Source organism: Camelus bactrianus, chromosome 19 (assembly GCF_048773025.1).
Source record: "Camelus bactrianus isolate YW-2024 breed Bactrian camel chromosome 19, ASM4877302v1, whole genome shotgun sequence".
Classification (NCBI taxonomy): domain Eukaryota; kingdom Metazoa; phylum Chordata; class Mammalia; order Artiodactyla; family Camelidae; genus Camelus; species Camelus bactrianus.
In genome coordinates this window covers 21018688-21032178 of record NC_133557.1, presented here as the reverse complement: position 1 = coordinate 21032178, position 13491 = coordinate 21018688, and the positions used below count along the sequence as shown (strand labels likewise).

The 13491-nt window shown below is 43.9% G+C and overlaps 1 protein-coding gene across 3 annotated transcripts in view; it reads left to right on the top strand.

Moving 5' to 3' along the window:
• The window catches only part of SLC13A3 (solute carrier family 13 member 3), a 90720-nt gene that overhangs the window by 34695 nt on the left and 42534 nt on the right, over positions 1 to 13491 (top strand). For all 3 annotated transcript variants that reach the window (XM_074347360.1, XM_074347359.1, XM_010958640.3), the window contains exon 2: positions 12059 to 12324. In XM_074347360.1, coding sequence (XP_074203461.1) covers positions 12089 to 12324 — 236 coding nt within the window. In that variant the 5' untranslated portion in view covers positions 12059 to 12088. The remainder of the gene's footprint in view (positions 1 to 12058; positions 12325 to 13491) is intronic.

The following is a 13491-nucleotide window of genomic DNA, read 5'->3' as shown; positions in this document are numbered from 1 at the left end:
AAGTGCTCAGTGGCCCCAGGGATTTTGACCACTATGTAGGCCCAGCCCGGGGCTGGGGGTGATGAAGGGATACTGAGAGGTTTAAGACTTGGCTTTGGCCTTCCTAGAATTCAGCGTTCAGGGCTTCCCACAGCCCTGGCCCTGGACACTGCTGGGGAGTGGGCCTCTAGTGGCAGCAGGAGGGCACCACTGTGGGCAGCTGGCCCTGGTCCTGCTCCCCAAAGGGCCTGACATGGAGCTGCTGGTGCCCACTGAGAGCCTGGTCACAGCCCAGTGCCCTGACAGAAATGCTTACTGCAGCCCAGCGAGGAGATGGGATGCAGGAGGGCGGGGATGGAGGGGATGCAGTTTCTGGACAGTTCCCGCCCTGGGCTGGGAGAGAATGCACCATTTCTCTTTCTTCTCCTGAGTGAGGAGGGCAGCCCTGGGGGAAATGGGGGAAGAGTTGACGAGTGTCTGCCTGGAAATCATTCCCCAGCTCAAAAATTAACTGTCTGACATGGCATTTTCTTCTTTCTCCCCTGTTACCTCTGTGTGTTTTGCCTGCAGACTTTAATCCCTGTGGTTATGGATTGGCTGAACCCAAGAAGCTGGGATTTCTTTGGCGAGGGGATTATAAGGCTTCTGTAAGAAAAGTCTGGGTTGGGTTGGCATGAATCAAGCTGGTCAGGGAGTGTGGGGAACCCTCACCCGGTTCTTGCTCCCAACCAGGGCCAGGACTAGGGTAAGCCAGGTGAGGCACTCAAGGGGCAGAGTTTAAGGAGGGACTCACTGCCAGGGTGGTGCATCTGCCTCAGGCTGTTCCTAGCTCAGCTCCCAGCTCCCAACTCCCAACTCCTGATAAACCTCAGGGCACAATGGTCTTTCTATGAAGAAAGAGGCTGTGTGACCTCAGGCAAGCCACTTTCCTTGTCTGGGCAATCATTGTACTAGGGGTTCAATTAAACCAGGGTTTTTCAACCTCAGCAATGGTAACATTGACTCTACTGGGAACAAATAATTTTCTGTTGTTGGGGGGCTGTCCTGGGCACTGCAAGAAGTTGAGCAGCATCCCTTGCCTCTACCCACCAAATGCTAGTAGCTCCATCCCCTCCAATCACCCAAAATGTCCCCATTGATCCCTGGAGGTCAAAATCATCCCCTGTTGAGAACTACTGGATTAAGTAATCTCAGGTTCATTCTAGCTCTGATATTTTAAGATTCATTTAAAGATTTAAGAACACTGTATTTGAAGCTCAGCTTTAAGAAATTAAAATTGTATTATTAAGAATGAAGTAACATTAATATATGATTATTAATCATTAATACAACATAACAGTAGTTCATATTTATTGAGCATTCCCATGTGTCCATCGCTGGGTCAGTAGTGACTTTACATTAGATAAATCACTCTCCGAGGTAGGTACTATTATTATGTGCCTACACCATTCAAGGAAACTGAGGGTGAGGGCAGTTAAATAACTGGATCACACAGGTAGAGTGTGGAAGGATTGCGTTTAGAATTCGGGCTTGTCTGATTCCAAAGCTCATAGTATCTCTACTGTGCATGTTTGTTGTAGGAAGAATAGAAAATACAGGTAAGCCAAAGGAAATATAGTACTTTCTGATGACAAAATTACTAAGTGAAAGACACTTGTGGTTTAAGTTGGTGGACTCCAGGCTTTTCTATTCCATTCACCTTCTTGAAGTGGTCTGGAAACAGCAACAAAAATCAACAAAAGGGGAAGAAAATGCCATCACTGATGAAAGAAGGGCAGACCACAACCCCACCCCCGGTTTGTGAAGATGACCTGACAGCAGTGATGGGGTTTGGACCAAACTGTAGAAGGGAACCAAGAGTGCACATGCTTCTGCAGCTCCTGGAGGGAGGCAGACTTCTCCAACTCTATGAACACTTCCTAATCCCGGCAAAGCCTGAAACATGCACAGGGGAAGGAAGAGTCGCTGAGATGTGTGACAGTTCAGAGCTCAGATAAACTGGATGAGGAGGCTCAAAGACCCTTGGCAAGAAGCAGAATGTTAAAGTGGCAGGTGGAAGGGAAAGGATGAATAATGACCAGCTATGTAGTTGGAAGGGTTCTAGTTTTCTCTCTCAGTAAATCAAAGAGATTTCAGAGCTCAAGGAGATACTGAAGAACTGTGACCTTCTTGAGGCTTCACACTTAATCTCCACACTAAGTCTATGGCTTAGAGTAGAGAGGTGTTTCAGGGCAGTGCTGGTGAGAAAGGGTTCTGAGATAATCCACAGGCCAAATGCATAGATCCCTACCACTCAGCTTCCTCCCAGCCGCCCTCCCCATACTTTCCTTTAACAAAGAAGTGGTTTGAAAAAAGTGGCCCCCCTTCTGTGATAAGTAGCCAGCATGGGACCTACAGAAAGATAATATGAGAAATAAGAAGGAAGAGAACGTCAACTAAAAAGTAAACAAAGAATAAATACTGGAAGAGCAGTGTCATGAGTAGGAGAAACTACTGAATAGACGTTTCTCTGTGCAATATGGAAAAAAATTAAAGAAATGATGGCCTTCCTAAAATAAACCTCAAGATAAATAAAAGGGTGAAAGGAGAGATAAAATGTAGACGGAGATGAAAAAAGCAGTGTTCTGAAAGTGGATGGAAGAGAAAAATAAAGCCACTTTATTATAAAAGTTCTATTAGAAACAAAAATGGAGAAATATTAAAAACATAATCAGGAACATGTTACACAGGCTAAAGAAGATTGGACACAATGAAGTGGGCAAGAAAGAGTAAGAAAGGATGAAAGAAAAATGATCATTATGGAAGATAAGGAAATCTAGCTCATGCAAAATTGGTGTTGCTGAAGAAGAAAGTAGAAATCAAATAAAATGAAAAAACAATATTGGAATCTTTACTAGGAGAAAACATCTCTGAAACCAAACTAAATTAACATGCAAATTTTTCGTCTCCTAAAAAAATGGAGACTCATCAACACTGAAATATATCATGGAAACATGAATGAACTTGAAGGGTAAAGAAAATCTTATGGTTGTCCAGGCAAAAAATTCAATGAGCTATAAGGTGGAAGAAATCAAGCTGGACTCAAATTTCTGCACAATGACATATCTACTAATTCTCAGAAAAAGAAAGTGTAACCCCAGAATTTTACAGGTACATTATGTGTGTATTCAAGGAATGTCTTCTTTAAAAAAAAACATATTGTTGAAATTTGGAAAAACAGAACATATAATGAAGATATTCATTCATAATCTCACTCCCAAAATAGTCTGCCTGTCAAGTACATATTTCAAAATGCTTTTGTGTACATTCATTGCAGTGGGGTTCTCTGTGATGTAGACATTGCAGAGTTATTACTCCCAATTTGCAGATGAATGAACTCAGGCTCAGAGGGTTCGGTGACTTGCTACAGGAATTCAGTGCCAAAACCACTACATCCAGGCTTCCTGGCCCTCAGGCTAGAATTCCCTGTAGTAGCTCTGTCCAACAGAACTTCCTGCGATGATGGGAACGTTCTGTCTGCTCCATCCAGAGTAGTAGACACCAGTCTCGCGGAGCCACTGAGCACTCGAAATGTGGCTTATGTGACTGAGAAACTGGAATTCTAAATTGTATTCAATTTTAATGAATTCAAACTTACTTAGTGCATAAGTGGCTTGAAGCTACTGTACTTGGACAGCCCACCTCTAGAGAGTTCCTTGGCATTCTTTTGCCTTCTGGAAAAAAAAGCTGACCACTTCCCATTTCACATCCACATTAAGTTCTTCCGAAACCTGGCCTCTGGAGTCAGCCTTCATAATTAGTACCAGCCTTCTGGCTCCTGGCACCTGTCTTCTCTCCTTTAGGCCCCTGGAGGTTTTAGCTGAGTCACGCCAGCTTCTACTGGCAGAGGGAACAGCCTGGGGATTTGAGAGATGTTTCACCTAGAGCCACGACTCCATCTAACTCCTGGGCCACCTCAGCAAGATTGCCCTTCCCACAGCAGAGCCTCTGGACAGAACAAAGTGACAAAGGGGCAAACTGCTGACTCTTGAGATGACCCAGAAAGTGAGCTGGCAAGAGCAGACACCTCCTCCTACCTCTGAACTCCAGAAGTTAAAATTCAAAAGAACAGGGCCTTGGGATCATGTGACTCTAGCCTTCTACCCTAATCTGCCCTTGAGGGACCAAGGGAAGATTCCATTCTGTAGACACGCAGACTGAATCTTCATGTGGCCAGGTGGCTGGTCTGAGTCCACCCAACAGGGGGCCCAGGAGTAGAGGTGGGTCAGATGTGCTGTGTGCTGGAGTAAAATCATGGATTCATCTGAATTCCACTCCCTGATCCACTGTTTAAATGATAACCAGGACCAGGAGCCATAAGATCTGCTCTCATGCTCAGTGTGATCAGAAAGAGATCATGCCTCCTCTGCAGACCTCAGATCCTGTTCCTGTAAAATGGGGATTTTAAAATAGAGAAGGAATTTTTCATAGAGCATCCTGTGATCCCTAGTAATCTGTGAACAGCTTGACATTAGATTCAGAGCTGTCTATGTGTGAATACTGTTCTGGGATTTTCCACCAATTAAAACCATTTAGACAAGAGGTCATAAATTGGTGATGGTGGGTTTGATGCCTTTTGCCGATGTGTTTTTTGGCCCACAATTTCCTTTTAATGAGAAAATCATTCAAAACTGTGTAATTTCATAAAAAAAAAAAAAAAGCACAATTTCAAGCTTCTCTTGAAAAATCAGGAGATCTGGCATCATGGGTCACTTGTTTCCCCGTGGCAAGAGTCAGAAACTAAGCAGCAGTTGCTATTTTTAAGGGGCCTATATTCCCTACTTTTCCACAGTCCCCACTTCTCCCTATTGCACCCATGACACTGTAGTCCAATGCCAGCTGTAATTTATCATCAAACTTGGGCATTTCATCTGGTAAAAGAATGGTTTTCTGTACCCACAGCACTGTCAGAAGTGCAAATCAGACATGAGAAAACAATGTAATTTTTCTTATGCCAGCTTTGGCTCATTAAGTTATCCCTTGTATTTGAGTTTGTAATGCCTGATTTAGATCATTTAATCATTCATTTAACAAATGTCCACGAGGCCCTGAGGATAGAGGTGAACCAACACAGACAAGGGCTCTGTTTGCATCGAGCTTACGGTCTGGTGGGGAGAGAGCTAAGGATAAGTGAAAAAATGAGAAATACTTCAGCTATTGGTAAGTGCGTGACAAGAATGAGGCTGGACGGTGGAGATCAGACCACAGAGAATAGCGTGGTCTGTGAAGAGGCAACCTTTGAGATGAGGCTGCACAACCAGAAGGAGAGAGCTGGGCAGAGATCAAGGTTGCGGGCCAGGCGGAGGACAAAGCAGGTGCAAAGACCTGGAGGTGGGAACGGGCTGGGTCTGCTTGGTCTCTGAGAGCTCATGGCTTAGTGTCCATAGGCCAGCTCTCTAGCCCCTGCCTCCACGCCTCCTCGCAGACTTTTGCTCTGGAAGCCAGTTCTGTCCTTAAGGCCCAGCAGGGGTGGAGGGGTTGGGGTGAGGGGCAGCAGTACTTACTAATTCCTCACCAGATGTCTGGCATTCAGCTGGCAGTTCTGAATCTATTTGCCCACAGGAAGCTCCGCTGGGGCAGGGAAGATATTTGGGGTCACCTTGGCCCTACTCCAATCCCTAACCAGCAAGGTAATGAAAGACTCTTGACCCATTCACTGCCAAGCCGTGCGCGGGCCAAGGATTGACTTCTCAACTTCTGCCGTTTCCCCGGCCAACACGGGCTGTATCCGGAGTCATTTCTCCACCAAGGATTGATGTTGACGTCCTGACAAGAGCACCCAGAGAGGGAGGAGAGAGCAGGACGGAGCAAGGGAAACAGAGAGAGAGGAAAGAGGAGTAGAGGGAGAGGAAGCATATAGGCTTGAGACTCAAAGAATGGGAGCAATTGCAGGGATGCTGGAGAATAAGAGGATGCAGGAATTTGACAAGGGCAGTCGTGGATCATGGATCATGTAGAGTTGAGGAGTGGTGCAGAGTGCAAACTCTGGGTCAGACCGCCTGGGTTCACATCCTGGTTCTGCCTCAGCAACCTACCTGACTTACCCTCTTTGCTTCAGTTGTTGCATCAGTAAAATGGAGATAATAACACTTGCCTCCAAGTGTGGCTGAGGAAGGGAATGAGTTAATGCATGTAAATTAGTAGGAAAAGTACCTGGGCAGTTGTAAGCACTTGTTCATTGTTAGCTCTCATTATACTCAGAGTCCTTTAAATGTTTAAGGGCAAAGAGCTTAAAAATTAGAATTTCTGTTTAGATATGCAGTTCATGAACTGCAACACTACCCTGAGACTGAATTACCTGGGTCACAGCTTTACATGCATGACTAAATCAATGTCTTTTATAATCCCCTCTGAAAAATAATAGGACCTCTCATTAAATGAATTAATAGATGTAAAATGCCTAGAACTTAATACTCAAAACATGTTGGTGGTTCTGGTTTTCGTTATTACCATAATTATTCTCCTGCATAGTGACATGAGGCAGGATTGAAAAGGCAACTCTGAACAGAGCTTCTCAGTTCAGATTTTCCAGGTGATTTTTCATGCCCCTGACCTCAACCATTATAATATTCTCTTTTCTTTTCATGCCTTTGTCAGGATAACCCGGGGAACAGCGTTACCCTGGCCTCACAAAATGAATTGGGAACTGCTCCCTTTTTCTTTAGTCTCTGGAAAGGTCTGTGTAAAACTGGTATTCTTTAGTCCTTAAATGTTTGGCAGAATTACCATTGCAGCCAGCTGGACTTAGAGAGTTTTTCTGGTTTTGGTTTCTGCAGGAAGGTTTTTAATGATTGATCTAGCTTCTTGAATAGACAATGAAATATTCAGCTTTTCTGTTTCTGATGGTTGAATATGTTTTTCAGGAAGTTTTCCTGTTTCCTCTAAGTTATCAAATGTGTTGGTATAAAGTGTTTCGTGTTATTCCTTTAGTATCCTTTTGAAGCTGTTAAGATTAGATTAGTTCATGAGGGTGGGGGCTCCTATGATAGGATTATAGCCCTTATAAGAAGAGAGCTTCTCTCTGCATGCCAGCACCAGGGAAGGACCAAGTGAGGACATTTGAATGAATTGACTAAGATCTGCCCTCTCTGCATGCCAGCACCAGCGAAGGACCAAGTGAGGACATTTGAATGAATTGACTAAGATCTGCCCTCACCAAGGTGGGTGGGTATCATCCAATTAGTTGAGGGCTTCAACAAGACGAAAACGTGGTGCAAGGGTAGATTCCTCTCTGTCTGCTTGGTCTGAGCCATCCATTTTCCCCTGCACTCAGACATTGGCACTCCTGGCTCTCAGGCTTTCAGACTCAGATTAAGACTTACACCATTAGCTCCCTGATTCTCAGGCGTTGGGACTTGGACGGACCTACCAGCTTTCCTGGTTCTCCTGTTCGCAAATGGCAGATTGTGAGACTTCTTGGCCTTCATAACTGCTTGGGCCAAATCCTATCATAAATCTCCTCCTATATGTAGTTAGATATATTCTGTTGGTTCTCCTTCTGCTCAGAAGACTAAGACAGGTGGCAGCAACCAGTTGTACGGATTAAAATGAAATAGGATAAGGGGATGGAGACAAGGGGTATCATGCCTCTGCCATACAAGGAGCCAAGATCCCATCTTCTTCTGCTTAAAACCTGGCTCCATCTCTCAGAAGCTGTGTGTCCTTAGGGAAGCCACTTGACCTCTCTGAGCTATGGAAACTGACTCTCTAGCTGATTGATATTCGGGTCCTTTTGTAGATTCACAGGTTCCCAGCCCTAAGAAGACTAAATTGGCCAAATTTGCTTTTTTGTGGTTTGAACCTTTGGATACATCAGCTTTCTGGGTGGTCCCTGAAATGCCACTGGCAGAACGTGGAGATTCCAGGAGCTTCTGTAAACAGGGTGCTGTTTGTTGTACTGCCACTTTCCTGCATCTTTGTTTGCTGTACTGGGAGTATGTGGGATGGGCCTGCTCCTCTGTTTGCCTCTGGAGAACCCTGGAATGATGCCCTTTGGATCTAAGCACCTACTGAGGCAAAGAAGGCCTTTTCCATAATGGACCCAATGCAGGGTCTCCACCGCCTGGGGGGCCCCAGTTTGGGGTTCTAGAAACATTTCTGTCACATATCTGTTATCTGACCTTTACCCTCTCTGGTCTCAGGGTTCACATCTGTAAATCTGGGGAAATGCTAGGGGGTTGGTGATGGTCTTATTGTCCTCCATTGAACTCTTGTATCAGGGAGGGATTAGGGTTTGTCATGGTGGGTGAAGGGAGGGAGGACGTAGAGGGGCCCAGTGGAGAGCTCCTCATCCCCCTTCTCCCAGAAGAACTCCTTTTTAACTAATCTTTCATAATTTGTCTGTTTTATATTGTGATTCAATATACAATTTTGCCTGGACAAAGGGCTAGAAGTTAGAGATACTTATAGATCTGTGATTATCTAAGATAATCTAACCCCTGACATGTAAGGGTCTGCCTGGTGTAGGAACCAAAAGGATGTTGAGAAATCAAAACTTAGGCATGTTTTTAGTTGTGAGATTTGATTCCGTGTTATTTGCTTTTGTTTTTGATCTTTAAAGTGTATGTCCAATGACCTGACTTCATGGAAATAGTCATTTCAAGTGGTGGTCATTTGTTTTTCAGTTATTCCTCCCTGACCCCAAGAAGTCAAAACTGTTAGAACTAATAAGTGAATTCAGCAAAGTAGCAGGATGCAAAGTCAACACACAAAAATCAGTTGCATTTCTATACACTAATAACGAACAATCTAAAAAGGAATACAGTAACATCAGGAAGGATAAGATCCTTAGGAATTAACCAAGGATGTGAAAGACGTGCAGTGAAAACTGCAAAATATTGCTGAAAGAAGTGAAAGAAGACATAAATACAAATCTTCCTTGACTTGTGATGGGGTTACATCCCAATAAACCCATTGTAAATTGAAAATATCATAAGTTGAAAATGCATTTCATACATCCAACCTACTCAGAAATCATAGCTTAGCCTAGCTAAGCCTACATTTAAGGTAGCTTAAACGTACTCACTTACATTAGCCTACAGTTGGGCCAAATCATCTAACACAAAGCCTACTTTATAATGAAGTGTTGACTATATCATGTAATTTATTGAATACTGTACTGAAAGTGAAGAACAGAATGGTTGTCTGAGTACAGGATGGTTGTAAGTGAATTGGCTGTCTACTCTCAAGATGGTGAGGCTGACCGGGAGCTGTGCTCCCTGCCGCTGCCGAGCATCGGGAGAGAGGATAGGACTGCCTATTACTAGCCTGGAAAAAGGTCAAAATTCAAAATTCTACTAAACATCTATCACTTTTGCACCATGCTATAGTTAAAAAAATCCTTAAGTTGAACTGCCGTAAGTGAGGGACTGGCTGTAAATTGAAACATATCTTATGATCATAGTTTGGAAACAATATTGTTAAGATATCATTACTACCCAAAGTGATCCAAAGAGTCAGTGCAGTCTCTATCAAAATCCCAATGATTTTTTTTTTTTTTTTTGCAGAAAGTGAAAAACCTACCCTAAAATTCATATGAAACCTCAAGGGAGACCAATTAACCAATACGACCTTGAAAAAGAACAAAGCTGGAGGACTCACACTTCCTGATTTCAAAACTTACCACAAAGCTATAGTAATCAAAACAGTGTGGTACTGGCAAAAAGACAGACATAGACCAATGGAACAGAATAGAAAGCCCAGAAATAAACCCTCATGTGTATGGTCAAATGATTTTTGACAAGAATCCCAAGACCATTCAATGGGGAAAAAACAATCTTTCACCAATTTTTGCTAGGAAAACTGGATAGTCATATACAAAAGAATGAAGTTAGACCCTTATCTAACATCACATACAAAAATTAACTCAAGTGTATTCATGATCTAAACTTAAGACCTAAAACTATAAAAATCTAAGAAAAAAACATAGGACCAAAACTTTAGGACATTGGATTTGATAATGATTTCTTGGATATGACAGCAAAGGCACAGGAAACAAAAGAAAAAATAGACAAGTGGGAAAATAGGATTTGTTGTAGAAAAATTCGCTCTGCAAGAGACTCTTTGTAGGTCTGTAAATTGCATGAGAAAATGTGAGCACTGATACAAAAACTAAGGTACTTCGGAAATGGAAATTCTCCAACGTAGGGCCTGTTAAGCAGAGTCTCAGGATGTGTTTTCAAGGTATGGAAATGGATGTGGGTGTGTCTCACAATCTTCCATCAGGAAATGACAACCTCTTTCTTCCTCCTGCTGAGGCCAACTGGAATTTCCCTTGGCTTCTCTTTTTGCCTTACACATCATAACAGATCCATGGCAAAGCTATTGGGTAATACCTTGGAGATAGATCCAGAATTTGACCACTTCTAATTACCTACACTGCTCCCATCAGACCCTAACCACCAGTATATCTTGCTTGATTATTGTCAAAGCCATCTCATTGGTCTCCCTGGACCATTGGACCTTGCCCCTTTCGATGAATTAATCATTGTGTCTGCACGTAGCTTGATGCCTGTCCTGTGTAACTGAGGATATGTTCTGTTAGATTGATGCTTGTTAGGATGGAATTCAGTTCAGTGTCCTCTGGAAACTGAATAAAGTTAACAAAACTTATTATGAGTAGGAAATAAGAAGAATAACATGGCACTAGACGGCACCAAATCCAAGAAACAGTCTGTGTTCACTGGAACACAGAAGATCATTGCCTTCAAAGAACATAAGAAAGCAAAGGAGGGCAGTCAGCAGTTCTGTTCAAACAGTGACTGAGTGAATAACAAGACATTATTTATTATGGATCCTGTGGGACACTGACGTGTCAGAAGACATTATCATTATTACCCTTTTGTTTCACCAGCAGGTGAATAATTTCATAGGTTTTGACGAATGTACAAACCCATGTAATTGCCTCCTCAGTCAAGGCCCAGAGCATTTCCATCACCCCAAAGATTCCCCTTGTGCTCCTTTGCGGCTCCTCCCACCCCTTTTCCAACACACAAATGTCCAAACCCGGCCTCGGCAACCACTGATCCATTTTGTTTTGAATCTCTGAAATTGCACTGTCAACCTGTCATAAGCTTTAGTATTTAGCTGATAACAGCTGTGGGGTCCTTGGTGAAGAGAGCTGGCTCTGGAGCAGATTGCCTTGTCCTGCACCACCACTGCCTTCCTAGTGACTTCCTTGCATTCCAGCTTCCAATCCTTCAAATGGTCATAGTAGTTGTACCTACTTCACTGCGATCTTGTGGTGAACAAATGGTACCTGATGCTTAATAGCCCAATAAATATCACTTATTATTATTACTATTTACAGAGTGTGAACTAGGTGTTGGGCATTGTGCTAAATGCCGTGTATGGATGTGGCAGTTGCTACTGGTGCTCTGCTCACTTGCCCATTGGCACTCGCCACTCTGCACATGCCTATTGCTTCTTACTGAACCCGGGATGCTCTGCACCAGTGTGTGCTCTGGCTGCTGCATGGGGCGGGCTGGAAGTGCTGGGGAGTTAATGCTCCCAGGAGCAGCCCTCAGCCAGTGATGACTGAGAGTTGACAGATAAGTAGCCAGCTTCCTTGCCTTCCAGGGGGACTACCCTTCCTTGCCTTCTGAGGCGTGACCTACCCTGTCTTCCAGGGTCCCCACTGGGATTGAGCCCCAGCTGCCCACAGTGGTGACCTTCTCATTAACACACTCTGTCTTGGCTTCCTTTTCTGTTTCACTTCCTCACTGCTCTTCCAGAACTTTCTGGGATTCCCTATCAGGTGAACTACTTTCACACTCATGCTCATTTCAGGGTCTACTTTTAAGACAACAGGGTATTTCATTTGACCCTCAAACAGTCCTATAAGATGGACGCATATAGCTTCCTCCTTTTATAGTTGAGTAAAACGAGGCTCAGATAGGTGACAACAGCTGCTCAGGGTCCGAGCCTTGGGCCCTTTGCCTCCCCAAGGAACGTGCCTTGATGGGCCCTGTTCCTTGACCTTTTTCCCCTCTGCCACCCCAAGTTGTGCTGACTCTCCTGAGCTTGCATCTCCCCTCTGCAGGAAGGTCGCTGCCTGTTTATTATCCTGCTCATGGCGGTGTACTGGTGCACGGAGGCCCTGCCTCTCTCTGTGACAGCCCTGCTGCCCATCATCCTCTTCCCCTTCTTGGGCATCCTGCCCTCCAACAAGGTCTGCTCCCAGTACTTCCTGGACACCAACTTCCTCTTCCTCAGTGGTCTGATCATGGCCAGCGCCATCGAGGAGTGGAACCTGCACCGGAGAATTGCCCTCAAGATCCTGATGCTAGTTGGGGTCCAGCCGGCCAGGTAAGACCAGGTAATAGGCTCAGCCTAGAGGTGGGAAGGTGGAGGGACCACATCTCCTGGAGCCCAAACCCACTCTTCCTGGTCTGATCATCCAGGGCACCAAACTCATAATATCCCGTCATGAGTTATGTATTCGTTTCTCAAATATTTAGTGAGTCCCCTCTGTGTGCCAGACACAATGCTAGGCTCTTGAGCAGTTCTCAAAAGTGCATAAGAATCATATGGGAAGCCAGCTGAAATGCTGGTTCCCAGACCTCACCCTCAAGGATTCATGTCCAGTGGTTTTAGAGGGGGCCATATTAGCAATGTGACTCAGACTGCTCAGGGCTGAATCCCACTTTTCCTGCTCTGGGAAGTGACTTACCTCTTTCTGCCTATAAAATGACAATACAATAGCTTGGACCTGCACAGTAAGTGCTGGCCATTGTCATCCTCGTTTGCTGTTTACCAGCCAAGATGACAGAGTAGGTGGGGGAGTGGATGGAAAGATGGCCTTGGAGAGACAGAGAAGGTAGGATCCATTCCTGCAGGGCCTCTGGTCCCCCAGCTAGGATTTGAACTTCTATTTTAAGAGGATTGAATGGCCTTTAAAATAGGGTTATTGTTATTCTTTTAATTTATTTTTTACAATGTGTTGAATCTTAAGGATTCCTTCCCAGAATAATGTCTTTAAATGCATAAAGCACAACACATAGAATTTAAAACAACCACAACAATCACAGCAAAACGCACTTATCCAAATAAATTTTTTAAACACACAAACTTGTGATATAATACTATACGTACTCCTCTATTAATACAATAAATTATGAGCTCTCGCAAGGAGGCTAATAACTAGTTCTGAGGCAGTTTTGAGTGTCCCTGTAACTATTATAATACGCTATGAAAATATCTGTCACCTTAATTGATGACTAAGTCCCCTCCTAATACTGCTGAACATGGTTGCCTATGTTTATCACTGAAGGAAATATTTAATTTCTACTAGGTGTTAGTAAAATAAAGGGTGCAGCTTTCACCCCTCATTTCCACCCTAAATTATATCCATTCCCCACCTCCACCCCTGTTACGAATCTCTGCCTTTTTTTTTTTATCTCTACTTTAAAAAATTCTAAGCTGGGGAATGACATGACAAGATTTGCATTAAAAAATTTTTTCTTGGCTGCAATG